The following is a 26,236-nucleotide window of genomic DNA, read 5'->3' on the forward strand; positions in this document are numbered from 1 at the left end:
GAGTATCGCTGCAGATCTCCTCTCACAACAAGTCGAGCCTTGTATTTTACAAGGTAGCCACTATCGTCAAACTTGTATGTAAATACCCACATAAGAGGTATTACAAATGAATATATTTGTTCATCTTGAACAGATGTGAAGGTACCCTGTTTTCGAAGGTCATTTATTTCCTTCTCAGCTGCTGTTTTGAAGCCGATCTGATGTGGGTGGCTTTCGAGCTGGTCCCAGTATTTTGGGGCTGTAGGCAATGCTGTGCGATGGACCCTTTGCTTGTTAAAGGTCGTACCAACTATTACACTTGTAAGGACACAGGGAATACGGCTCTCCGTAGGTGCATATGGGAGTGCGAGTCGGAGGTGATGCTGTATTCTATCCTATAGGTCTACTACGAAGGATACAAAAAAGATGAAAGGGGAGCTTATAGCTTCCTACCCCTTATGTACCTAAATGGGGTCCGACTCGGCTAGGCCTTAGCGTACCGGTAGATCCACTCCCGTCTGCCGCCCGAATCGACCCTGACCCTAGAACATCTATGCTGCTATACTACTATGTCGCCTATTCCGCGTTGTCTTACGGGTCCGAGGGTACCCCGTGTAAGGAGGCATCCTTACATTACCCCCCCCCTTGAGAGAGTGCTTTGTCCTCAAAGCGCGTGGCTCCGTGTGCCGACCGAATGGTAGCCGAGTGTCGGTATGGTCTAGGTAGTCTTTGTTCGAAGATCGTGGTGCTGAATGCGTCCGTGGGATGGATCGCGGAGCGTGCTTTGTTCCTAATAAAAGCGGATTGTTGAGGTCCGAGTTGGCACCGTATAGTATCCAGTTGTGGTGTTGCGCGTCGCGAGTTTCTTAGTTACTGTGCGCGCGCTACTACTCCTCAGAAATTCATTGTTCTAAGCGGTTGTTATGGAGCAACCGATTCCACCCAGGATTCGAAGGCTTCTTTTTACAACAACACCGCCTACGAACCCACCTCCCGAATCCAGTAAGTAGCCCCTCTTGTTCGTATACTGTATACTAATCTGATTGTTTCATAGGAAACAAAACAAACCAGACGACCGAGTAGGTGATGATTGCGCGCCGACGCGTAGGTGATAACTTCTGGGCTTGGGGCTGACGGTTTTGTAGGAAACCTTTTCGCGAAGATGCCCGTCCTGCTGCCCCCCGGGGCCCTCCCGGCTGCGTACCGCGTCCTCTGTATGAGATGCGTGCGCCGTATTGGGACACCCGACGATGCTCCCATGGAGCACGAGTGCGTTTGGAGCGAGAAAAGCTCCAAGTGCGCCTACTGCGTGAAGCAGAAGGCACCATGTGTGCCGGTGAGTTCTCGGGTGCTGTTCGGTCTGGTGGTTGGTTTCCTGTGCTGACTTTCTGGGGGATAGATTCTCTGGTTCCTCGAGGAGGAATATGCCGCCATCGTCGCCGCCGAAGCGGCCACCCCTCCCGTCCCGGCCACCACCCTCAAGACCTACAAGGAGGTCGCGCGCGTGGCCGACCTCTCCAGCGCCGCCATGCCGGCCCTGCGCTCCCCCTTTGAGGGGGCGCAGTACATTCAGGGGCTGGCCACCCTCGCTGCCATCAAGGTAAGTTTTCCCCTTTCTGTTGTTCTTGTTCTGGGTCTGACTCCTAGGTAGGACCTCGCCGCCGCGGTGGAGGGGTTGAAGGAGGATACGGGGAAGCTCCTCGCGGGGCAGGCCCGCGCCGTCTCCTTGCTGGGGACGGTGGATAAAACCACCGACAAGGTGGGGAAGGAGGTGAGCTTCGTGGCGACTGCGGTCGCGAAGGTGGAGAAGGCGGTGGGGAAGTTGGCCGGGGCTGTTGCGGTGGCTCCCCGCAATGGCGGGAAGAGGAAGAGGGGGGAGGAGGAGGAGGGGAATGGGGAGAACCCGATTGGGTGAACGGGCCCTGTGCTGGAGGGAACTCGGGCGTGGTCTTTCGCGTGGGGTCACTTCGACCCTTCGTCTCTCATGGTGGTAGCCGCTTGTTGCGACGCCGGTGAGACGTTTGGGAAGGGTGGCTTCCGCAAGGGCTACGGCTCTGAGGGTGCCCTGGCTTAGAGGGTGTTTAGTTTAGTGTCGTAGGTAGCAACGACGCTGTTTTCCTCTGCTTTGCCGTGCCTCTCGTGATCGTAGCTTGGTTTGCCTGTCTCCCATTCCGTGATCCAGCCGGGTAGGTCCTGCGGTGGTCCTGGCAGGTTTGGGTACTCCGCGTGGAACTCCCGGATTTTGTAGGGGGAGTTCTTAAAGTTTGAGGCGGGGTACCATTCCGGGTCCGGATCGTATCCGACCCAGGATACCTGGTATTGAAGTTGTTTTCGCCGGATCCTTACGGCGAGGATCTTTTCGACCTCCCACTCCTCTAGGCCGTCTACGACTTCGCTGCTTGGCTCAGGCGCTGCTTGACCGGGCAGCGGGTTATTCGGAGCCTTGATGAGTACGTCTGGAGAGAAGACATCGTGTATTTGGGAACCCTTCGGTAGGTCTAGTCGGAAGGCGTGTCCGATTTGTTCCAGTACCGTATAGGGTCCGACCCATTGTTGCCCCAGCTTACGGCTAGGGCGGTGATTTTTCAGATTCTTGGTCGATAGGTAAACCTTGTCTCCTACGTCCCAGTCAATGGCTCGTCGGCGTCGATTCGCGTATTTAGACATATCCTCTTGTGCTTTGGCCATGTTCTCCTTTGCGTAAATCCATGCGGAGTGCATGCGGTTTGCTACTGCTTTGGCTTCCTTCTGGTTCATGACTTCCCTAGGGGTCGTGGCTTTTGGGGTTTCCCAGTCCCAACTGGTGCGCAGATCAGTTCCGTACTTGAGTCGGTAGGGGGTCATTCCGATCGAGGCATGGGGAAGGGTCATTTGCACCCGATCCATGATGGGAATGAGCTCGCTCCAGTTATCCTGGTAATGTGATACGAAGGGCCTCAGTCTCTGATCGATATACCGATTCATGATTTCCGTCTGCCCGTCGGTCTGCTTGTGATAGGCTGTCGACAGCTTGATCTTGACGCCGATGATCCGGCAGAACTCGTGCCAGAAGGATGACACGAATTGGGGTCCGCGGTCACTGACGATCGATACCGGGGTGTGCCCGAATCGATATATCCATTCGATGAACAGCTGCGCCATTTGTCGTGCATCTGTAGTCTTATAACACGGTATGGTCACCGAACTCTTCCCGAGGCGGTCCATAAACACTAGGATGCTGTCGTACCCGTGCTTGTCCCTTGGGAACTCCTTGAAGTCCATCGTAAGGTGTTGCATAGGGTAGTCGGGTACCGGTAGGGGGTGTAGAAAGCCCTGTTGCTTTGTGACATTGGTGTGCGAAAGGCGGCATGTCGCGCAGTTACGCACATACCGTATGCAGTCCGCTTCCATACCGACCCAGCGATACTTCTGGGCAAGCAACTGGTAGGTCTTCCGGCCGCTGGGGTGCGCCGTCGACACCTGGTCATGCGCCTCTCGGATGAGTTTCGTACACAGCTCGGTGTGGCGGTTCACACATAGGCGGTCTTTGTACAGGAGGAGTTGGTCGGCTAGGGCGTACCCATCCGGTAAGGGTTGTTTCGCGCGTGTCTCGGCGAACGACTTCCGGTTGTCTACGCATAGTGCCTCGATCAGATCGAAGGGCATCTGCGCCTTTGGGGGGTCGATGGCATTGATCGATGCTACATAACTGTCGGCCAACTCGGCACTGATACGGGGGTGTAGGCGGGCAGGGCCAAGCAACACCCTCGCACGACTATCCAACTTGACTTTCTGTTGCATTACGAGGTCTTGGTCTCTTCGGCTCAGAATATCAGCCTTCAGGTTATTCTTACCTGCCGTATACGTAATGTGGAAGTTGAAGTCGGATAGTAGTTCCATCCATCGCACCTGCTTCGCGGTGAGAACCTTCGTCGTCATGAAGTATTCGAGCGAGCGGTGGTCCGTATACACCTCGACTCGCTGCGTAACAGAGGCTAACTCAGGTCTCCATTTCGCGAACACTTTCACGATGGCGAAGAGTTCCTTGTCATGGATTTCCCAGTTGATCTCATGGCCGGTAAGGACGTGGCTGTAGAAGCTCACTGGGTACCAGAGCTGGTCCGGGTGCTCTTGTGATAGCACGCCGGCGACGACTCCGTCTGAAGAGTCGGTCTCTAGCTTCGTAGGCAATTCGGGGTTGAAGTGGTGTAGTGCCTGCACCGCTAGTAGCTGCCGCCGTAATTCTTCAAAGGCGTTCTCACATTCCTCAGTCCATAGGAACGGCTCCGAGGGGCTCGTGATGGTAGTCAGGGGCTTCGCGATCTTCCCGAAATTGCGTATGAACTGGCGGTAGAACCCACAGAAGCCTAGATAGGATTTCACACCGGTAACGGTGGTCGGTCGAATCCAGTTTCGAAGGGGTTCGATCTTGTCGGGGTCCGCCTCGACACCGGAAGTGGTCAGTATGTAACCCAGGTACTTAGTTCGGGTAACATTGAACTCGCACTTCTTGAGGTCGGCTTGTAGCCCTGCCTCACGAAGGCGCTGTAGGACTTTGTGTACGTGCTCTATATGTTCCGTAGGGTCCTCGGAGTATATGAGAATGTCGTCGAGGTAAGCCGTACAGAAGTCGTCCAAGTATTGCATGAGGACGTCGTTCATGTAGCGCTGGTACGTTGCGGGGCCGTTGGTCAGTCCGAACGGCAGCACCTTGCACTTATAAGATCCATATCGAGTCCGAAAGGTAGTATACTCTTCGGAGTCAGGGTGCATTCGTATGCGATGGAAGGCTTGTCGGATATCTAGTTTCGTGAAAATCTTGGCTTTCGACACCCGTCCAAGTAGTTCGTCGATGCGCGGTATAGGGTACGGATCGTTGCGGGTGAGTCCGTTCAGCTTGCGGTAATCAATGCAGAACCTCAGTTTGCCGTCCGCTTTCTTAACGAAGAGTATAGGGGACGCAAAGGGGCTATTGCTATTGACGATGAAGCCTTTCTCCAGGTTCTCCAGCAGGTATTGCTTGGTAGCCTTAAGCTCTTTGGTGCCTTGCCGGTAGAGCGGGGAGAAAGCGTTTGGTAACGGCGCCTCTAGCTGTATCTTATGATCGTATACCCGGTGTGGTGGTAATTTATCAGATTCCGATTTTGAGAAGACGTCGGTGTACTTTCGGTGCACAGGCGGGAGTTTCTCCTGGATGAGTGATATCGTCTCGTCATCCTCTTCGGATTCTTTTTCCCGAATGATCTGATCGATCTCGTAAAGGCTGGTCTGGAAGAACTCGGCATCGCTTCGCATCATCTCGTGGTGGAAGGCGTTTGCACCGATCTCGCAGATGTGCACCGGCGTGAAGCTTGGTACAGGCTTCGCCGGTGGCAAGAAAGGTACCCCTGGGATCTGAGGTGTACTCGGGGCAGTGTCGGTGGTCATTCCGGAGTCCGAAATTATCACTTTCATTTCCATCGAGCGTCCGCCTGCGCGGCGTCTGTCTTCGTGGTGGATTGCGGCATCCCTACGATTCGCATCCGACTGGTGAGAAGGATGTCGAATGGACGTTTCGCGCGAGTGGTAGGGCAAGGTGATCTCCTTGCTCCAGCTAGGAGTAGGCGGGTACTCCTTTGGCCATACTAGCCGGCTCTTTGCAGAGTCGAGTAGTATTCGGAAGCGGCTGAAAAGCTTCCTCCCAATTATCACATCTTGCGCTCCGAGGTCCAGGAGCACAAAGGGGCAGTTATATATTCAGCGTCCTTCGACTGTTAAGTGCAACCGAATATACTCCGATACGTGACTTTGGATTTTTCGCTGAAAACCACGTATGGGTACAGAGTAGGGCAGTTTCCGTATGGGGCTCTGAAGCGCCTTCGACAGTCGTAGCGCGAAGGGCTTGTTGATGACGAGGTATCCGTTTGCTCCTGTGTCTGCGAGAGCCTTCGTTTGCACACCGAGTCCGTTCAGACTCAGCGTCGTGTCGACTAAGAACTGGGTTCCGCCCAAGAGTTCTTGTAGGTCGAGATCTCGCAGATCACATTTGCGTAGACCTAGGAAGGAGCCTTTCCCTAGGCCTCGTCGTTTTCCTCCAGGGACGCATCCGATTGGAGTTCGACTGCCTCCTCCCACTGCTCTTCGGGTTCAGGGGCTTCGCGGTCAATCTCTTTGACTGTGGGGTTGAGCGGGCACCTGTCCTGGAAATGACCGGGCTTCCCGCATTTGAAACAGTTTCCAGACGCAGCCGGCACGGCGGTCCGCACGCGACCTGTTATGTCCGGCTTGGGGGCGGTGGGTATGAAAGGAGTCCTCTGGAAGGAACCCAACGGACTTCTTGTCGTCTTCGGTGGTTGGGTCTTGGCGGCCTCCACAGGCGGGAACCTGGATGAGCCGAGGCGGGCCCGTCCTGGGAAGCTCGACTCGCCGCTCTTGGACTGGGAGCTCAACTCGCCGTTCCTGCGTCGCTCTTGGTCAAAGGCGGTTAAGGCTCGGACCATGGTGAGGTAATCGCCTTTCCATTGGTCCTTCACGACCGCCACGCGGCTGCGGAATTGCGGTGTGAGCTTGTTCCACATATACCGAAACCACTCCGATTGTGATACTTGTCCCGTAATCGCCGCACTTTGGAAGCGGGCTTTGAACTCGGGGAAGGTTTCGTGTAAGTGACCCTTTTCGCCCATCTGCATATCGTCGAATTCGTTCCGGGCCTGTTCGGTCTCATTACCCGTAAGGTAATATGATCCTAATAGGTCCATCATTTCGTCTGCGCTCTGGAAGCCATGCGTATCCGATAGGTATTGGGGTTCCAGATATTTCTTTGCCAGGCCGGTCGTAGTTCCCCATATCAACGCTCTTCTCGAGACGTCGGTAGGGTAGTGGTCCTCATTGACTACAAGTCGGTCCCGAATGGACGCGCTCCATTGCATAAAGGTATGTTCTATCCCATCGCTGAGCGGCGTAATCTTCTCAGAGATGGTGGATTTCTTGTAACGGTTCGGAGGGTCCACGGTGTACTGTCGGGGTAGACCCGGGATTGAAGGAGAGCGCGCATTGTCGACAGGTGGCAGTCGAACGGTGCCGGGCGTGTTTCGCATTGTCGGTGCAGGCTGTTCGTCTTCGTCGGCCTCAATGGTGCGCACTGGGGCGTCGGCAGCCGGTGGTGGCGTAGACGGTATTCGGGTCTGGCTAGCTACGAGGCTGGCTACCATCGCCTTGAGCTCCCGCATCTCGTTCTCGAGGTTCGCTATGCGATCCGGGGGGCTTTCGGATGGCCCTGCGGTCGTGCCCGCTGTGGCGGTTTGCCTAGTTGTCATTCGTAGCGGTTGACCGTCATTGTCGGGTGGTGGGTTTTGTGTCGTCTTGCGCGACATCTTGATTCGGGGGTGTATCGAGTCGCAGTCGATACGGAAGAGTTTGACTTCCGGTAGCTCGTAGCTATCAACACTCTTGTTCACAATTGCCTCTGTGCTTGAGGGGGTTCTTTAGGATCTCGTATCCTATTCGGCGCCAACGCGTCGGCGACTTTACCAGCTTGCTCTGCAGGATCAAACCCTGATCCACTGGCTGTCCGTGAGTTCTCTGGGGTCACGGCTATTTGGAGTCATCAGGTCTCTACTTCGAAATGTCACCGAGTCGCGGTCGGTGGTGTTTCGACAGTTCTCCTGAGTCGTTCCGGTTGTGGGATATTATTTAGGTACGGCCGTCCCCGGCAAGCGTGATCTTTTTTGTATAATGTAAGGACACAGGGAATACGGCTCTCCGTAGGTGCATATGGGAGTGCGAGTCGGAGGTGATGCTGTATTCTATCCTATAGGTCTACTACGAAGGATACAAAAAAGATGAAAGGGGAGCTTATAGCTTCCTACCCCTTATGTACCTAAATGGGGTCCGACTCGGCTAGGCCTTAGCGTACCGGTAGATCCACTCCCGTCTGCCGCCCGAATCGACCCCGACCCTAGAACATCTATGCTGCTATACTACTATGTCGCCTATTCCGCGTTGTCTTACGGGTCCGAGGGTACCCCGTGTAAGGAGGCATCCTTACAACACTTTCACCTGAGTTTGGATGTTGGATGGTGGTGGAATAGACATCGTGTCTTCGCACACTATGATCAGTTCGTTCTGGTCATTTCCGGAGTCCGTAAGTGAGTATTATCACCCCCTGAGAAATTATCTTGATGAGATTTTTCTCCACTATGTTTTGGCTCACCCTGCAGTGGCTCCACATCTTGGTTTGTAGTGACATCTGCAGGTTGATATGGCTGTTGCTCATCTTCATGATCATCGATGTACTGATTGTCCGACTCAGGCAGTTCGATGACTTCTACCGCTTGCTGGATTTCAGCTGGTGTTGCGACAGAAGTGTACAGTGGATCAAACATCTTATTTTCATTGAAAGTAACATCTCTTGTTACTATTACCTTTTTGAGTGTCGGTACCCAGATGCGAAAAATGTTTGTAGAGTTGTATCCTACCAAATAACCAATTTGTGCACTCTTCTTGAGTCTGTCCAATTTTGGGCGGTTTTGGATAGGGGCATATGCTCGACACCCGTAAATGTGAACATGCGACAACAGAGGCTTAACGTTCTCTGTTTGAATATTAGGGAGCTTTAATAATCGTCCATAAGGGGTTTCGTAGTTGAGCACTGCTGTGGTTAATCGATTGATGAGGTACCCAGCAGTTTTCAAACCTACAAGTCACTATACATATTTTGGCTTATCACACCAACAACAAGAGCAATACTACTCAATGATTGCGAACGTGATGTCTTTCCTTATAAGCTCTGTAAGTGGTTGAGCGACTTTGGAATTTCCCTTAATAAACCTTTAGTAGAAGTTTGTGAAACCTAAGAAGGCTTGTGCTTCTTTAGCCGTGGTTGGTGTTAGCCATTCCAGCACTGCTGTGACCTTTGCTTGGTCCATTTTGATGCCATGCTGTTACGGCTATCGGCAGAGCTATTAGCCGAGTAGGTCACGCTACAGGACCCCACTGTCATACTGACATTTGTTGCACTCAGTTTGCTATCAAACTCAAGAGCAATCTCCTCCTCAAACTTACAAGTCACTATACATATTTTGGCTTATCACACCAACAACAAGAGCAATACTACTCAACAATTGCTACAACCCTCTATGATTCATTACACGTCATTGCTCCTTAGTTACTGGGCCGATATTACCACATAGCATATCACTATAACCCTCTATGATTACATGACATCACATCTTAGTTACTGGGCTAATACTACACAGGACATATCTCTATCAACTAGAGGCCTAGGAACATGAACGATAGCTCCAAAAGCTTCTACAACCCTCTATGATTCATTACACGTCATTGCTCCTTAGTTACCCACAAGATTGGTTAAGTTATGACATAATTTGTCTATAGGGGTACTCTGACCTTGGACCTCCTTTCACTTCCTATAGGCTAGGAACCTAGGAGATGGTTCTATGGGATTCTCTTAAGTCGACTACAGTTACCAAGCCTGGTAAGTCATGGAAAGTCTTGGAAAATGAGAGAACTACACTCCTTTAGCATAAATAGGATTGCCCTTTCCTTAAGAAAGGGCAAGCAGACAATACAGCACATACTTCCACGTCTTTTCCAAGCTTCCAAGCATTGATCTTGTTACTCCTTGTTTCTGAAAAGCCAGCGAGGTGCTAACCTCTGACTTATCCCTGAGTTCTCAGACTCAACATTTGTTACAACTTGTCTAAACCACCCCACTACATCATACACTTGATTGCTGCGTTGTGGAATAGTCTAAGCTACAACCCTTTGGCTCTGTTTCCTAAGACAGTGTGTTGTCTTAGTAAAATCATCCCTTCCTTGGGTGGCTAGATTCTCACATCTGGTACATTAGCCATTCTATGGCAAGTTTGTCGTTGATATATCCAGTCCCTAAAAGTAGAATTCTCTCTGTCCTATGAAGATTCTCATGATACCAATTCTCCATATAAGTCTTTCCTTGAATAATAAGAACAGGTGGGATTGCATCTCCACTTGTAGAAACAGCTTTAACAACTGTAATTGAGATTCGGTTTTTAGGACTTGGTGTGTATAGCTCATGAACTCCAATTAGAACTAAAACTTGCTCTCTACCTAGAATCCCAATTCGAAATCCAGTCTTGGCTATATGACCAACACACACGAAGAACTACCACATCAGACAAAATGAAGGTGATCGATGCACACCCAGAGAATGGGTGCGCCACGCCATAGAGGACAACTGATTCACCCACCCACGCGCTCAGCCAGAAGCTAGTCCGGTTTATGAAGGACGGAGTTCTCACCTTCATATTTCCCACCATTGCAAAGGGGCCGCTCAGATTGCACAGTACTTGTGATGATTTGGAGCCTCTGACTTGGAGTGCTTTGGATCTACTAACAGCAATCTACTATTAGTGGGAGATTGGATTGATCGGAGGATCTAGCGGGACTACACACAGAATCAAGTGAGAGCACACCCCATAACGCGAGGGTGGGTGGAGACGGAGCGTAATGATACTGTGCAGCTGAACCATGGTACGTACGCAGATGCTCAGCCGGAAGGGTGGGGGAGTATCCCCACCTCTCGCCTCGCCATGCCACTGTCATCGGACGGTGTTTGTCGATGGGGTTGGGTTTAAATGTAGTAGATTCATCATATCTCATGGATGTGAGGGCGGATGGGTTAGATGGCGCCCATTACCTTTCCGCCGCCTAGGCGCCAGAGCCAGACGGCTTCGGTGGCGTAGGCTTTCACACTCCTATGCTTCTCTCCTCCCCCTCCCTCTCCCTCCCCAGCCATCCCCACCAACCCCCCCACCACCCCCCCTTCCTCCACACACCTCCACAACCCCATCGTAACCTCGCTTCCCGCGCCCCACTCCCCTTTCCCAAGCCTATACAGTATCCGTCCCATCACCATCGCCGCTAGCCCCCGCTGCTGGGGTACGGAACTGCGGAGTAAGCCGGAGAGTTCGGAGATCGTATACCCACCAGCCTCTGGAGCGTCTGCGTGGTGGTGTAACCCCCTATCTCCTGGCATCGCGCGGGATATCCTGGGTGGTAGCAACTGTCCCCTGAAATCAAACCGTAAACTTGAAGCAGGGATGGAAGTCTGGGAGGGGTGGTAGGTGGACTCCAAATCGGCCGGGGAGCCGGGGGTGGGTAAAGGGGCGAGCCATGCTAGAGATGCTGAGGAGGAGGGAAGGGAGGGGAAGTAGGCGGTGTGGAGGTCTTGGAGGAAGTTTGGGGATGAGGGGTCGAGATCGGGGAGGGTTGGGGGGCGGGGGAAGTGGAGGGTGTTTTCGATGGGTTCTGTTGAGTCGGTGGTTGTGCCTGTGGTATCTGCGGTGGTGTCGGTGGGTTGGTCGGAGGTGGTGGTGGTAGTGGAAGGGTGCCTATGTCCTCGTGGTTTACACTCCGACCCGGGCTGCAACCCGGGCATCTCCTTGGGTTCCGCCTCGTCGTTTTCGAGCCAGTGAACTGCTCTTGTGGGTTCCACCCTCCTCCCCTTCGGTTTGGCAATCCTCGTGGCTGTCGCTCTCTCCTTCCTTTCCTCCTCCGCCCCCGCTGCCGCAGGGGACGCATCATCTTCCGTAACTTCGACCACAGGCGGCTCGGGCGTCTCAACCCATGTATCCCCCCTCCCATCATCCATATTGGCCCTCTTCAGATAATCCTCCAACCCCACCTCCTTCTTCGCATCAACCCTGCTCCCACCCTTCGCACCCCCCCCCGTCAAATCGCCTTTCATGTTGTGAACCAGCGCCGCATCCGATACGGGTGCCGCCTTCTTCTTCTCGGCGCGGGACATGAGCATACGGACTAGGTTCGGGTCGAGCGCGGACAGCAACTCGTTGCGCTCCTGTTCAATGTCCTCGGGCGACATGGCAGCGATCCTTTTCTGGTTTTCCAAATCGATGTGCGTCCTCTCGTCCACGTCCTTGTCAAACACGCCCTCTCCAACCCTCCCCGTCCCCATTGCACCTCCATTCCGTGGCGGCGCTTGTGGTGTCAGCGCGGCCGCACGCCCTCTCGCAGTGTTCAGCCTACTCGCCCTCTTCCTATGCTCCGGGAAGCCCGTCGGCGTCTGCTTCAACACGGGCGCCGTGGGTGGTCTCGGGGCCGAGGGCGTGCGCTCGATGATATCTCGTATGAAGGGATCTGGAGTGGCGGAGGGTTGTGTGGTGGGGGGGTCTTCGTCGTCGGAGAGGTCGAGGATGAAGCGGTCGGTGCGGCGGGACATTGTTGTGGGGAGTGTATTGGGACGTTGTAGATGTGAAGAAGGCAGAGCGGTGGGAGGAAAGGGAAACGACGTAGTCAGCCACACACGCGACACGCCACACGCGACACGCCACACGCCACAGCACGGGATTTTTAAAGTTGTAAGACGTGCGTGGTGGCCAGGCTCCCGTTTCGACTAACGGAGATGGGTTAGAGGCGGAGGGAGGATCCGAGGGCTTGGGATGGACATTCGCATTAATCCATTCGATTAGTGGATATATCACGTGCGACGAGCACTCATCATCAGCATGATCATCATCATCAGCATCATCACCATCATCATCATCATCATCATCATCAGCATCATCAGCATCATCACCATCACCATCACCATCACCATCATCATCACCATCACCATCACCATCACCATCACCATCATCATCACCATCACCATCACCATCACCATCACCAGCCAGCCATATCACCAACTGTACTTCTTTTCTCCTCCTACTCCTCCTACTCCTCCCCCTCCTCTTCCCTCTCCCTCCCCTCCTCCCCCCTCCTCTTCCCTCTCCCTCTCCCTCCCCTCCCTCCTCCTCCTCCTCCCTCCTCCTCCTCCTCCCATCCAACCTAAACCCTTCTTGGTCATTTGTCCATTCTTCTTCGTCTACCACTCTACCCTCTCTACCCATCTCCACCTCTCTACCCATCTCCACTCCACCTCTCTACCCATCTCCACTCCCACCTCTCTTACCATTCCACCTCTCTACCACTCCACCTCTCTACCACTCCACGTCTCTACCATCCCCTTCTTCCCCCATCCTTCTCCCCATCCTTCTCCCCATCCTTCTCCCCTCTCCCACCTCTAATTAATCCCCTTCTCCCCCCTCGTCTCCCTCTTGTCTGTTTCAATCAATTCCTTTACCCATTCCCGCCTTCCCTCCCCCCAATTCCCTCCCCCCAATTCCCTCCCCCCAATTCCCTCCCCCCAATTCCCTCCCCCCAATTCATTCCCACTCCCGCCTTCCCTCCCCCCAATTCATTCCCACTCCCGCCTTCCCTCCCCCCAATTCATTCCCCCAATTCATTCATCCACTTCCCATCCACTTCCCATCCACTTCCCATCCACTTCCCATCCACTTCCCATCCACTTCCCATCCACTTCCCATCCACTTCCCTCCATAATCCATAAACCCTCCCCCCCCAACAACCGCATCAACTCCCTCCCTTCTTCCAACCCTCACCACAACTCTCCACCTTCATCCTCTTTTCCACCCCCAACCCCTCCCATCACCACCGCCTCATTCCATCAAAAAGTCCTTCATAATCCATCCAACACCCCCTTAAACCACCGTCCTTCAATCCCTTCAAGACGCCTCCATCCACTCATCCATCTAGACGACCCGATTACCCACCCACGCCCACCATATCTCGGCTTCGTCGCCGTTTCCCCAAAGCCTCGTCGCGGAGTTGAAGCTATTCATACATTTCGCCACACCCCAACAAACACATTGAACACATCGAACACATCTAACACAACAAACACATTCATTTCTTTCCCCTTTCCGCCTGCGCCCGTCTTTACAATTCAACGTCTTTCGTTTCTTCAAGTTCGTTATTTTGTCCCCACGGTATCCCATCTCCCCCAGACCGACCCAAAATGTCTGGTGTTGATGGTCCCGCCAACAACGGACCATCTCGTTACAGCTCGTCCCCCGAACTGTCGAGTCCGCCGTGCTCGCCCTCCGACCCCGGCTCACCTGCCGCTCGCCAACTACTGAGGGATCAACGCGATGCTCAGGATTCCACCATCGTCGGTTCTGCTGGTGTTGTCGACGAACGCCGTAAGTCACTTTTTCGCTTTTGTCGCATTACAATGCAAAACAATTTCAATTTACAATACGCTACAATGGTACAAGGTACAAAGAAAATAGCTAATTAATCTCCCACCCTACAGCATCACTACCTTCCGCTCCACCTGCCAGGAAGAAGCCAGGTCGCAAGCCAAAGCTTCCCGTCGTCGCCGATGGGGCCTCGGCAACTAGCACCGACACCAAACCCAAGCGCACGCGCAAGCCGCGAGAGGCCAAAGACCCCAACGCTGCACCCGTCCCGCGCAAGAAGAGAGTAACTGCCGGGACGACGACGACGACGACGACGACGACGACGACGACACATGATGCCGATGAGGATAATAACACCACCACCACCGCAGCCAAACCAGCACACGCTGCGACACGACAGTCCAGGCTGACCGACATGAACATGCGACCGGCCAACGAGCCGGGGTACAGCATCCTAAACGAGCCGTTCCAGCCGCAGCCGCACCAACAGCAGCAGTACAACGCCGCCGCCGCCGCCGCCTCCGCCGCCGCACCAGGACCCCAAAACGGCAAGTTTGAGGATATTCAAAAGGCCACGCCCGTCTCGTTCTTCAACGCCGCGCCACCACCACAACCTCAGCCGACGCAACCACCACAACACTCGCAGCCCGTTCGGTCAAGCGGTCAGAACTACGACCCGATCCGCTCAAACTACGACCCGGTGCGCGAGAACGTGCCAAGCCACCCATACCACGCCCAGGTGTCGCCCAAGCCCGCGCCGTCGAACCGCGCCAGCGCATCGCCATCGATTGCGAGTCTCGTGGACCCACCACACCAGTCCTCGACCTCGCCCTCCATGGCTGCGCAATCTTTCTTCCAGCATCAGATGAAGATGCACACCTCCGTCCCTCCGTCGCCGACGTCCATCCGCGTCGTCCCTTCACCAACCTTGAACGCTTCTACGGGCCCTTCGCCATCGTCTGGTGTGCAATCCGCCACCCGCTCCCGTCAGGAGGAGGCGAAACCATACGTCCGCGCCCCTGCGCCACCGCTATCATTCGCCGCAAACCCGGCGCAGATCACATCAATCTCCAAACCCCCTGCGTCGACCTCCACCGCCGCCGCCGCCGCTGCGCACCCCAAAGCTTCCAAACCCATCGACGCCACCCCTCCCCCCCTCCCGGGACAAGGCAACGGCTTCTTCAACGCCCCCAAAGACGGGACGGAGTCAAGGGCTCCGACGATCGTGCTGCACATCCCGCTGAATGGGGGGTCGAATAGGTATATCAATTTCACGCGTCTCGCGGAGGAGCGGTACGGGTGGGACGCCATGCACCCCCGCTTAGCGGCGCAGCGCGAGCGTCTTGCTCGTGTCGCGGCCGCGGGCGCGGCGCTGGAGAAGAGTGGGCATAAGGAGAGTGGTGATGAGATGTCCCTCGATATTTCCGATGCCGAAGGCGACAACTCTAACGTTGAGATGGGGGGGGTGAGCGATGGGCGCACCGGCACCGACGCTGGGAAGAAGGTTGTCAAGAAACGCAGGATGAAGGAGGATGATTATGATAAGGAGGATGATTTCGTGGATGATTCGGATTTGTTGTGGGAGGAGCAGGCGGCGGCGAGTGTGGATGGGTTTTTTGTGTACTCTGGCCCTCTTGTCCCCGAAGGCGAAAAGCCCGCCCTCGAGCGTGGCGAAGGCGGTAAACGCGCTCGCGGCTCGCGTGGACGTGGTGGCGCGAGGGTGGCTTCTGGGACACGTGGTGGACATGCTGCTGCGGCTGCGGGGGCGAGGGAAGGAGGGAAGGAGGGGAAGGAGACGAGGGGGGGGGGGGCGACGAGGAAACCGAGGGTTACGAAGGCGGATCGGGCGAGGAGGGATGCGGAGAAGGTTGAAAGGGAGAGGATGGGGGTGTTGGCTGCGAGGGGGGGTATGCCGGTGGGGGGGGGCATCATTTGGGGGGACTCCTATGATTTTTGAGACGGGGGCTGCGTAAGGGGTGTGGGGATGTGTGTTTTAGAGGGTGTTTTCTTTTGTTGCTGAAGGGGGCTTGGGGAACGGTGAGGTGGGATATGGGGTGCGAGGTGTCGGAGTATTTGCCCTTCCTCTTTATTTCTTCGTTGTTTGTTTTTTTTCTCGATGGGCGATGGGCGATGCGGGGTGCTGTGGGCTCGCTTTTTAAACTTCAACTTCACTAGAAGAGGGGAGGATACGATAGATATGGGGATTGGGGTGGGGATGGAGAGAAAGATGGCCAGCTGGGGAGATTAACCCGCTGGCTGTAGCTGTGTATATTAGCTAGCTGGATGGGGGGTAAAACTGTACATACATACATGCCATACGATAATAGACACGATGACTGTCCAACTCACCCCCTCTCACACCTGCTCCCTCTGCTTCCTCCTTGCTAACCCATCCCCATCACTCAAGAAACCACAAACCCGAAAACAGCGAGAGTGGCATCTAACCACCCAATCCCACCCCCCGGGGGGAAGGGGGGAGTTATACAGGGCCGGGGGGGCTCACGGTCAAGGGATTCTATGGTATGGTACAGTCCAAGAGTTAGGGTTGCAAATAGGGAGGTGGTATGTCTGCGTCGAGTCTCGTGAGAGGGGAGGGGGGTATCAGTCCTCACCTCACACTCCGTAAACATAACCTCTTATATTTTCCGTTGGCGACATAAAATAACAATGTCGTCATGCGCGATGACCCCACCGCATACATACCATCAAACAGATGGGGCTATTTCCAAGCTTCTTCTCATTAGGCGGGGAGTGTGTGCGTATCTGCACCGCACGCCATGCACCCCCATGCCTTTGAACACATGAAGCGAACAAGGGAGTACATTTTGAGAGCCCCAACGAACAGCACGAAGCACCTGCATGGCATATGAGTACCAAGAGGAGGCTTCTTTTTGGGGGGGGAGAAACACGGGTTCTTTCGGACTTTCTCAATTCGTGGACTCGTGGCGGGTAGAGGGGGGTGGTGAGAGGATGATATAGCGACGAAAAGCGCGGTGGTGGCGAGACCAGCAGCAGCAGCAGCAGCACGCACTAGCAGTCCAGAATGGAATCCAAAACCCAACCCTATCCAAAACCAAGGACACACCGCCGCCCCAAGAAAAGAAACTCCCCGCGATATAGTCCGGATTGAGGTGATGGTACGGGAGGGGGTGTGGATGACTTGGGGTCAACCGCGTTTTTATACAGGGTGGGGGAGAAGGGGTTGTGGGTTTGCGGGCGAAGGGGAGCAGGGGGTAGGTGGTATACACTAACACCCGCTTCTGCTGCGTAGATCCCGAGGAGCCACGGGGATGTTACATACATCTCCTGGCCTCCCTCGCTGCAAACGGGTATATCAACACCCCCTCCGCCGCCCCTCCCCCCATCTTCTCGGAAAAGCAAAACACACTCCATAGCGGCAAAGGCGCCCGTGGCGCTGTCGGGGAGCGGGGAGGCGAGCGGCTGCGTGGGAGGGTTGGGGGATGGATGTCGGCGTAGGTGGTGGTGGTGGCGGTGGTGGAGAAGCTACTGGGAGGATGGGTGAGGTGACAACAGCGCAGCGCGGTGACGAGGTGTGCGAGATGCGAACGGAAGATAATGTTACATCAACTTCCGCTCCCGCTCCAAAATTAAAACGGCAGCTCTAGCGAGACTTGGGGTTTTGTATTTCGAGTTCTTCTTGTCTGTGGCCTGAGATCCGGTTAACCTTTGTCAACCACTCTTGGTTAGGATTGGATGGGGGGGTATGGGGTAGCCGTCTGGGAGAGGGTGGGGAGGAAAATGGGGGGTGGGATTTGGAGATGGGGAGTACAGTATGTCCCCGGAGTCTAGTGGGGATATGATCTCCTCGCCTCCTTACCCTAACTAAAGTATATTGCGAGTAGTATCTGCGCGAGGGGGTTGTGGGTGAATGGCTGGGGATGGGTTGTAGATACCAGCAGTGAGAAAGAGAAGCGGTGGTGGGAGGGTGCGATGACAGTAGCACAGCGCGGTTCAAGATGAGGTCGAAGTGAGGGAGTGGCTGGGGCGATGGGGTTATTTGATATGCTTTGTTGAGACTTCTTCGATGACCGCATTTTTTTTTCGGTGGTCAATGAGTTGTTAATGGCTGTTTGATCTTCATCAACGGGAAGTTTATATATAGAGTTAGAGGGGATTGTGGATTACCAGTTAGGGCGGGGATGGTTTAATATTCAGTCAGATCTAATGCAACGAAGTTAATTCTCAGGAGTCTCCTCACCTCTTTTACATCTAATAGCGTATGATATAAACCCTACCCCGCCCCCCCCCCCATCTGCCAACTTCTGAGTTGCCGCTAACACACACTTAAACACGATCCATGAGGCGCTGTCTAGTGGGGAGGGGTGAACGGTAATTGCGTGGGAGGGGTTGTAACTTCTTTACTGTTCGTTTCGGAGTTGTCGATGGCGGGTTGATCTTCGAGTCAACTGCGGTTTTATATATAGAGTGAGGGGGGATTACGGGTTACCAGTTGAGGTGGGGATGGTATATAACCCCCACCCCCTTCACTCCCCCCTGTCTCAGCAAATGCAAGGAGACATATACAACTCCACATATTGCCGCGGTGTCTGTGGGGGGAGTTGTGGACTGGATGGGTTTGGATGGGGCGGATGGGGGACGGTGGTAGGAGTAGGCGGCGGCGGTGATGGGAGCAAGATGCTGACGAGATTTCAGAGACGGTGAGAGGACGGACGGTGGTGACAGCGGCAGCATCCCATTGCTTTGGTGCATCGAGATCTGCCAACGCCTTCGCATTCTCATCCCGCAGCGCCCCCGTCACCGCATCAAGATCCGCTGCCGTCTTCTCTTTCTCGCCCCGCAACTCCTCAATCACCCCCTCTGACTCGGGTTAACCTGCTATGACAACTCATCTCTCCCTTATGCCACGGACTTCAGCCATTAACCTGCCTCTAGAGACCATCGCGCTCGTCCTTTTTAGCATTAATATCGACGTTGAATCACTTCTTTTCAAGGTCATGTCAAGAAATATAGCCTCCAAACTCCATTATGCACGGCGACATATCGATATTATGAGCCTCTGTCTGTTCTTTGCAACTATTTGCCGACGCGTTCAAATTCTACAATTTCAAGCAGTATCAACTCATTAAAATGACGAACTCCGTACAGAAATACACCCCCCCCCGGCGCCCCTCGCTCGCTCACCTACCCACTATATAACCCACCCTTCCCTCCAAGCATAAGTGTCCTGCTCCTCGAACCCCTTGGCGTGGCTGCCCTTTCGCTCGAAGAACTCACATTGTATGTGTCCGGGCGACCTGTCACTATGATCCGGGCTTCCCTCCGCATTGAGCGCGGGGGTTGTGTGTGGGGTAGGTGGATGAGCGGTGGTGGGGTTAGGCGGTGGTGACGGGGTGATGGTGACAAGGTGACGGTGATAGCAGCGTGGCAGCAACAGCGGCGCTCGCAGCGGGGGGGTTGGAGATCCAGGATTATAGGTGGGTGGTATGGCACTGGAGGCTAGGACATGATTCGGCGTTAGCATGTCGGTATTCTGATACGAACTTGGTCCTATAGTTCACAAATTAGGGTGTGTTTTACATTCACATCTTCGAGTCAGATCCTTGGAGTGGGTGATAGAGAAGCTATCTTGAAAGTAGAAGGGGACGGATGAGAATGCCTCCGTATAAATTTACACACATAGTCACTGACAATTATTCCGATCACCTCCTTTCCACCCTCCGATTCTCTGATAAGTCAAACGTGCATCTTCACAGTTCAAACAGTTGGCAGGGTATTTTAATGGGAAGGGCATCAAAAAGATGCTGGTCTGCAAAGAGGACGTAGACCTAACTCTGCGACTTCTCCTTAATTATGCATTTGAGCCCGGGCGGTGACAGCAGCGCGGTGGCGGCAAAGATGAGACGACGACAGGGGCCAGTGGTAGCGGGGGGTATAACGGTAGTGAGAAGTCTACAGTACCGCTCTACACCACCAGCACAAACCATCCAGTCCAGTTGGTGATGTCTATTTGGCGAAATCCACGCCTGGGAGGTTTCCGTCCTACTTTGGCGCAATCCATGGAGGGAAATGACGGCTCAAACATCACTATAACGTGGTATGGAAGGAAGGAAATGCCTCTGTATTTCTCGCTGATATACATACAAATATCCACTATCCACCCCTCTCCCCCCAACCTCAATTCCCCTCCCCCTCACCACTCCCCCTCACCACTCCCCTTGTACCCCCATCCCTCATACCAAACCCCCATATTCCCCGCCACCACAAGATCCAACATCTTAATCCCCTCTCCAAACACAATCAGCTTCCCCAACTTCGCCCTACCCCCCGCCCTCCCACCGCCCGCCTTCTCCCTCCCCAGAGACAGATCTGCTCCACTGTCCCTATCTCCCCCATCCTCGTCTCCCATCCACGAACTCTCGTGAGCCAGACAATTCGACGGCGCGTGTAGTGGTGATGACGGTGCGGATTTCGGTCGAGTGCGTGACGCTGGTCGTGGTAGCGCCCCAGGTAGCGTTCCGGGGATCCTCCTTCCCATTTCCCCATGCCTGTCACCATGTCTATGTTTTGGCCTCGCAAGCCCAAATAGCGAGGTGGCAGGCGTGTTATACCGCAATTCACTAACCACCACACCCTCCACCGTCGGCTCGCCCTCCGCGTCTACGGCGGGGAGTTCGTGTGTGCACCTCAGCGCGCGACCTGATGGCGCGGTGGCGAAGATGCAGGTTGTTGACCAGGGGGAAGGGAAGGTGTAGGCTTGTGGTTCTTTGGGGTGTGGTAACGGGGTCTGGTCGGAGGAGTGGGTGGAGAAGGCGGAATGGCCTCGCCGGTGCCCACGACGTCGTACAGCCGTCACGGGTTTATCTGTGTTGATCTCCCGTCTGAATTCCCCGGGGGGGTTGCTGAAGGTGGTGTACCCCGGTGTAATGAGGGTGACTACCACCGAAGGGGTTGAGCGGGGAGATATCAGGAGGGAGCCGATGGTCCACTGTGCGCCGGTGGGGGGGTCGCGCCGGATGAGGCTTATGGTGTACGGCTCCGTTGCCTTGGGGTGCGTGGGTGAGTGGTTGATGGGTGAAGGTGGGTTGGTGGGGAAGAGGGTGTCTGCCCGGCCGCGAGCTTGGAATGTAGCTGCTGCTGTTGGCGTGGTTGCTTCTTGGTACGGCCGCGGCGGGAGGAGAGGCGCATTCTCCTCCCCCTCCGTGGCTGGGACGGTGGCTGGAGTGGCTAGCGCGAGAGGTCGTGGACCGAGAGGGCGGCGGGGCGGTGCCAATGGTGGGGGTTTGAGTGGGAGGGCGGATATCGGGTCGTTGAGTGGGCGGCGAGCTGGTTTGGGAGGGGGCGAGGAGGGCCGTGGCGGCTCGAGGGGGGTGACAGTTGGGATGGCAGCATGGGGTGGAGGTCGCGCTGCAAGATCGGTGGTGATGGGTGCGGAAGACGTGGGAAGGGGTTTCCGCGCGATATGCGGCGTAGGGGGGTGCACAGGGTGAGTGGAGAGGTCGACGACCAGGGCCGCGTCAGAGGGGACGTTGCGGTGGAGGTAGTACAGGCAGGAAGCGACGTCGAGCTCCTTGAGGTTCTTGAGGTCCGGTTTGAGGGGCGTGAGAATGACATCTAAGAGGGTGTTAGTAGGGGTTTATTGAAGAAGGGTAAGGGGGGTACCTTGACTGCCAGGGACACGTGTTATGTATAAGACCAGAGGGTCACGTTTTGGCTCTGAGGGGTTTCGGGGGTAGCGGGGTGGGTTGGAGGCGATTTGGAGGAGAGAGGAGAGAGACTGTGCCTCTACGGGCGAGTGCATCACGGAGGTTTGCTATATGAGCGTTTCTGTAGGTGTTTGGGTGAAAACAGCTCCAGTCGTCGTGCCAGTCGTCGCCGATTTTCGGTGCCGTTTTGTGATAAATAAATAAATAAACAAAACCGCTCTTAAAAAACGCCGTAATTTGTGATTGTAAAATCGAAAGCTTGTCGCTGGGTTAAAAGTGATATGCAAATGCAACAAAGGGAATAAAGAGAAGAAATATATTTTTTACAAAGTATGCCAAATCTAAAGTTGGACAATGTCGACACACAGCTTGAGGCGGATCCGACGATTACTAAACCAACCAACAGCAGGTTTTGGGGGGCCTGTTGTGTTATATGTGCCTTAAATATAAGGCCACAATATAGCGGAGTGAAATATTTTGGCGGGCGCACTAACGAAATTCGAGATCAGTTTAGTTTATTGGTGAAGAACGCTGCAGAGCGGACGGAAAACGGCATCACCCAACTGCAACCTTACTCGAAACTTTTGTTAATCGAGGAAGATCTTGCTGGGACCGACAATCCTTTCGATATTTGCCATTTCCAACAGCGATTTCACAGTTTTTGACATGGCAGATAGCTCATTGCAGGTGTGTACTCGCTTTTCCCCGCCTTTTTTTTCCAAACCAAAAAGTTTCGGGTTCTGATGAGATTGTGTCGCAATACAGGATCGCCTGCGTGACCACGCTAAAGCATTCGACGGGTTGCTCTCTCTGATTCCTGCAAAGTACTACTACGGGGAAGATAATAGCGTATGTGAAATTCTCCGCAAACTTTCTCGCAATCCGGACCTCGTCTAAGACCAAACCACAGGACCAATGGAAGAAGAAGAAGCAGACTAAGGAAGAAGCCGCCGCTGCCAGGCGCGCAAAGTTAGATCCGGATTCTGCAAAGAGCGCAAAGGACGTTATGGACGAGCGGGCCAAGAAGCGGAAGCTCGAACAACTCGAGGAGGAAGGCTCTGATATCGAAGGTGTCGAGAAAGAGTTGCCAAGGCAGGGTCTTAAACAGGGCGATGCCAAGAACAAGAAACAAAAAGTGCAGGACAAGGAAGATAAAAAGCCGAATGGCACAGCAAAGGCACCAGCAGACGATGCCGAGGCAGCGAAGCAGGCCAGGATAGAGGCGAAGAAGCTGAAGGTGCAGCTGAAGAAAGAGAAGGCCACCAAGAAGGCTGAGAAGCAAAAGGCGAAGAAAGCAAAGGTAGCTGAACAAAAAGTCGACCTCAGAGACGGTGATGCTGAGATAGACGTCGAAGGGATTGTAGCTGAGGACGAGGTCGCCGACGAGACTGTGGAGGGAGACGAGACTACCACAGGAGGAGATGAAATGCAAGATATCGAGATGGACGGAATCGCCGATGAAGTAGACGCAGAGAATGAGACCTCGCCACAACCCACCGTTTCGTCAACCTCCACCCCTCAATCACCAACCTTCGACACCACCGACAAGCCATCCACCAACTCCACCTCCACATCCACCTCCTCCGTCGTCCCCCCCACCAAAGCCCCCAAACACATCAAACTCCCCACCGACCCTGACCTCCTCAAAGCCCGCCTCGCCGCACGCATCGAAGCCCTCCGCGCGGCCCGCAAAGCCGACGGCCCCAACGGCGCCCCCGCCCGCAACAGACAAGAACTCATGGAGTCCCGCCGCAAGAAGGAAGAGCAACGGCGCGCACACAAGAAGGAGCTGCGCAACCAAGCCCGCGCTGGGGAAGATGCTCGCCGCGAGGAGGCTCTTGCCTCTGTGCGCGACTCCCCCGCTAGTGGCATCATGAGCCCAGCCATCCACACCGCCGAGGCGAACAACTTCTCGTTCGGCCGTGTGGCTTTCGCGGACGGCCAGCAGCTGACTGACGACCTGTCGTCGCTCCTCAGCGCACCGAAGAAGCGCGGACCTCAGGACCCGGCGACGGCACTGCAGGCGGCAGAGAACAAACGCCTCCGCCTCGCAGGGCTCGACGAGGGCAAGCGCGCCGACATCGAGGAGAAGGATATGTGGCTCGCGGCGAAGAGGCATGCACACGGCGAGAAAGTGCGCGATGACGGGAGTCTGCTCAAGAAGACGCTGAAGCGTAAGGAGAAGGCGAAGAAGAAGAGCGAGAAGGAGTGGGGCGAGAGGAAGGAGGGTGTTGCTAAGAGTCAGGCGATTAGGCAGAAGAAGAGGGAGGAGAATCTGCAGAAGAGGAAGGATTCAAAGGGTGTGAAGGGGAAGAAGGGTGGGAAGCCGGGGGCGAAGAAGGGTGGTGCGAAGCCGAAGTCGAGACCGGGGTTTGAGGGGAGCTTTAGCTCGAAGAAGAGGTGATATAGGTTTGTAAGTAGGTGATGGGATACCGGTAGGGATATTATGGAGTTTATGGGCATAGTGATGAATCAAGAAGTGTGAATCGTTAAATTATTTTTTATGATTGAGTGAATATGTGCAACAACGTGCAATAGTTAAAGGCTCTGACCTGGTCACTACAATGAACTGGTAAACCACATAAGGTCATCATAAAGTTGTCTAACGCCAGGTCGCAGAAAGCAACACTCAAGCTGGCTACCTAGGTATACACATCAAAAAAGGAAAATAGTACTCTTCTCCCTCCCAGTTGCGGGCAGGAGAAGCGGCACGCCCCTTCGCCCCATCCCCCGCTGCCTAATGCGTACCGAAACCTATAGTGTTTTTCTCCAAACTATTTCCGACACAACAAAAATCGCTGCGAGAGACAAGAAACTTTCCATTAGTCGTAGGACCGAGCTGAGGAGTGAGCGTGGGGGAGATATGTCTGGTACAAAAAAGGACAAATCGATCCGTCCTCTAGAGGAGCGAATCGAGCCTGGTGAAGACGCTGAGACACGCGGCGACGACCTCGAGCTGGAGCTCCTTATCTTTCCCTTCGTTGATTTCCTGCCAGGGGTTGTTAGAGGGACCCTTGAGAAGTTCAACATATCTCTGAGACAAAAAGACTTACATCCTGTACAACTTGGTTCAAGTTGGCTCCCACGCCTCCGTTTGTAGCTCCCGCGCGCTTTCCGAAGGGCCACTGGCTGTATTCCGCCAAGAGCTCGTCCACTTGCGCAAAGGCCCGTTCCCTGGCCTCGTGGCCAAGAGACGCCAAGGCGTTCTCGAGGACGTTGGCTGCGTAGGCGGCGCAGACCATGGAGATGGTGCGGATATTTCTGAACTCGAGGTTCTCTGGGAGCCATTGGCTCGCCGGTAGTACCACGGTTCGCTGTGTGAGGACGTTTCGGACGCGTCGCCTTATCTCTTCTTTCGGTCCGCCGTCGGCGACGGGGTGTGTGGCCATATCGAAGAGGAGGAAGTTCTTCTTCTCGGTTCGTAGGATTCCCTTGTCGACAAGTCCCTTTAGCAACCTCTCGCGGACTTGCTTCAGCTGGTAGCCGATCTTCATCAGATTCCAGGTTTCGCCTGCAGAAGCCTTTGTCTTAGCAAAAAATAGTTGTTGAGTGTTGGTGTTGCTGGTAGAACATACCGCTCATCAGGTCAATCCACGAGCTGACGCTCATCTTTTCGCTCGATTTCATCATCTTCAGCGCCTCGTCCAGCAAGACTTCTCCAGTAAGTGTATCGTCTATAACTTCGATAATCCGGTCTGCCAGAGGAAATCTTCTCCTCGAGGAGTCCTTCTGCATGCTCACACGACCTCTGAAAGCCAGCTCGATGACGATACACCCTCGAAGCGCATATGATATGTTATCGTTCCAGAAGGACAAATAGCCCTGTAACCCATCTTGTCAGTAGCAATTCGTCAGCCTGGTGCGCTCCCGGTATCGCATTACCTGCTTATCCTTGAGACCCAACAGGAGAACCTCTTCCATCATAGTCAGCTTCGGCTGCTTACTCCTCTCCGCGCTCTCATTCATGTCCCGCGGGTCAAACGCAATCTTGTGTCCATTCTCGCCGCTCTCGTACGACGTTTCTGGCTGATCCCTTGAGGATCCTGCTTTGGGCACCGGCGATGCAACGCGGCTCGAGCTGTTCTCATCGTTATCACCGCTTGCCGTGCCTCCGCCGCCGCCCCTCCGTCGCGTCAAACCGGATGACATTGTTGTGTGTGTTGGAGTGAAAATTATCGAGGAGTTGCGGTCGAGGAGGGCAGGGGCAGGAGGTGAGCTGCTGTCATATGCGGAAGTTGCCCGACTCTAGGTCCCGTACACGACGATGGTGGTGTTAAACCAGTCCAGATGGCAGTACTCGAGTATGTACGACTTGAATGACCAATGCTTGGGGTTGTAGAGATGGATTGAGCTCCAATGGCGAGGGCGGTGGGGGGGCGATAATATTCGGTGACCTTACAATGCAGGACCCTCCCTAGGTAACACTTCAAGAAAGGTTCATTGATACAGCCCATGTTCGCTTAACCACTCTCGGCGCCATTGACGGGCCAAAAAATATTCCCTGGTGATATTATTGTTTACAATCACGGAAGGAATCACATTATTGATAGC

At 54.4% G+C, this 26,236-nt stretch overlaps 7 protein-coding genes across 7 annotated transcripts; 3 read left to right on the forward strand and 4 right to left on the reverse strand.

The window, feature by feature from the left end:
• Window positions 1–9,992: 9,992 nt before the first annotated feature.
• VC83_04513 (uncharacterized protein) lies at window positions 9,993–12,202 on the reverse strand. Its single transcript, XM_024468144.1, has 2 exons — window positions 10,393–12,202; window positions 9,993–10,326 (listed from the first exon to the last, which is right to left on the reverse strand). The coding sequence occupies exon 1, from the start codon at window positions 12,176–12,178 to the stop codon at window positions 10,619–10,621; it is 1,560 nt and encodes a 519-aa protein (XP_024322813.1). The 5' UTR covers window positions 12,179–12,202; the 3' UTR covers window positions 9,993–10,326; window positions 10,393–10,618.
• Window positions 12,203–12,464: 262 nt separating this feature from the next.
• VC83_04514 (uncharacterized protein) lies at window positions 12,465–13,025 on the forward strand (the record flags this gene model as incomplete). The annotated part of the gene is made up of 1 exon (XM_024468145.1): window positions 12,465–13,025. The coding sequence occupies one exon, from the start codon at window positions 12,465–12,467 to the stop codon at window positions 13,023–13,025; it is 561 nt and encodes a 186-aa protein (XP_024322812.1).
• Window positions 13,026–13,310: 285 nt separating this feature from the next.
• On the forward strand, window positions 13,311–15,957 carry VC83_04515 (uncharacterized protein; the record flags this gene model as incomplete). The annotated part of the gene is made up of 2 exons (XM_024468146.1): window positions 13,311–14,000; window positions 14,114–15,957. Exons 1-2 carry the CDS (start codon window positions 13,817–13,819, stop codon window positions 15,955–15,957), a joined length of 2,028 nt encoding a protein of 675 aa, XP_024322811.1. The 5' UTR covers window positions 13,311–13,816.
• A 1,622-nt stretch (window positions 15,958–17,579) lies between these two features.
• Window positions 17,580–19,503, reverse strand: VC83_04516 (uncharacterized protein; the record flags this gene model as incomplete). The annotated part of the gene is made up of 3 exons (XM_024468147.1): window positions 17,580–17,669; window positions 18,694–18,839; window positions 19,284–19,503. The coding sequence occupies 3 exons, from the start codon at window positions 19,501–19,503 to the stop codon at window positions 17,580–17,582; spliced, it is 456 nt and encodes a 151-aa protein (XP_024322810.1).
• Window positions 19,504–20,172: 669 nt separating this feature from the next.
• On the reverse strand, window positions 20,173–22,036 carry VC83_04517 (uncharacterized protein; the record flags this gene model as incomplete). Its single annotated transcript, XM_024468148.1, has 2 exons — window positions 21,642–22,036; window positions 20,173–21,593 (listed from the first exon to the last, which is right to left on the reverse strand). The coding sequence occupies exons 1-2, from the start codon at window positions 21,778–21,780 to the stop codon at window positions 20,173–20,175; spliced, it is 1,560 nt and encodes a 519-aa protein (XP_024322809.1). The 5' UTR covers window positions 21,781–22,036.
• VC83_04518 (uncharacterized protein) lies at window positions 22,037–24,179 on the forward strand. The gene is made up of 3 exons (XM_024468149.1): window positions 22,037–22,372; window positions 22,451–22,534; window positions 22,596–24,179. Exons 1-3 carry the CDS (start codon window positions 22,352–22,354, stop codon window positions 24,087–24,089), a joined length of 1,599 nt encoding a protein of 532 aa, XP_024322824.1. The 5' UTR covers window positions 22,037–22,351; the 3' UTR covers window positions 24,090–24,179.
• On the reverse strand, window positions 24,169–26,089 carry VPS74 (PtdIns4P sensor). The gene is made up of 4 exons (XM_024468150.1): window positions 25,568–26,089; window positions 25,261–25,507; window positions 24,739–25,196; window positions 24,169–24,674 (listed from the first exon to the last, which is right to left on the reverse strand). Exons 1-4 carry the CDS (start codon window positions 25,832–25,834, stop codon window positions 24,585–24,587), a joined length of 1,062 nt encoding a protein of 353 aa, XP_024322823.1. The 5' UTR covers window positions 25,835–26,089; the 3' UTR covers window positions 24,169–24,584.
• Window positions 26,090–26,236: the final 147 nt, after the last annotated feature.

This window comes from Pseudogymnoascus destructans (genome assembly GCF_001641265.1).
Source record: "Pseudogymnoascus destructans isolate 20631-21 unplaced genomic scaffold scaffold_15, whole genome shotgun sequence".
Taxonomy (NCBI): Eukaryota; Fungi; Ascomycota; class Leotiomycetes; order Thelebolales; family Thelebolaceae; genus Pseudogymnoascus; species Pseudogymnoascus destructans.

Bases quoted from the DNA above. Each gene is read 5' to 3' on its own strand.
- VC83_04513 (XM_024468144.1), bottom strand. From the start codon at position 12,178: ATGTCCCGCCGCACCGACCGCTTCATCCTCGACCTCTCCGACGACGAA.
- VC83_04518 (XM_024468149.1), top strand. From the start codon at position 22,352: ATGGCAGATAGCTCATTGCAG. The intron at 22,373-22,450 runs GTGTGTACTCGC...GTCGCAATACAG, and splicing joins TGGCAGATAGCTCATTGCAG to GATCGCCTGCGTGACCACGC. The intron at 22,535-22,595 runs GTATGTGAAATT...ACCAAACCACAG, and splicing joins ACTACGGGGAAGATAATAGC to GACCAATGGAAGAAGAAGAA.
- VPS74 (XM_024468150.1), bottom strand. From the start codon at position 25,834: ATGTCATCCGGTTTGACGCGACGGAGGGGCGGCGGCGGAGGCACGGCA. The intron at 25,508-25,567 runs GTAATGCGATAC...GATGGGTTACAG, and splicing joins TGGGTCTCAAGGATAAGCAG to GGCTATTTGTCCTTCTGGAA. The intron at 24,675-24,738 runs GTAAGTCTTTTT...AACCCCTGGCAG, and splicing joins TGAACCAAGTTGTACAGGAT to GAAATCAACGAAGGGAAAGA.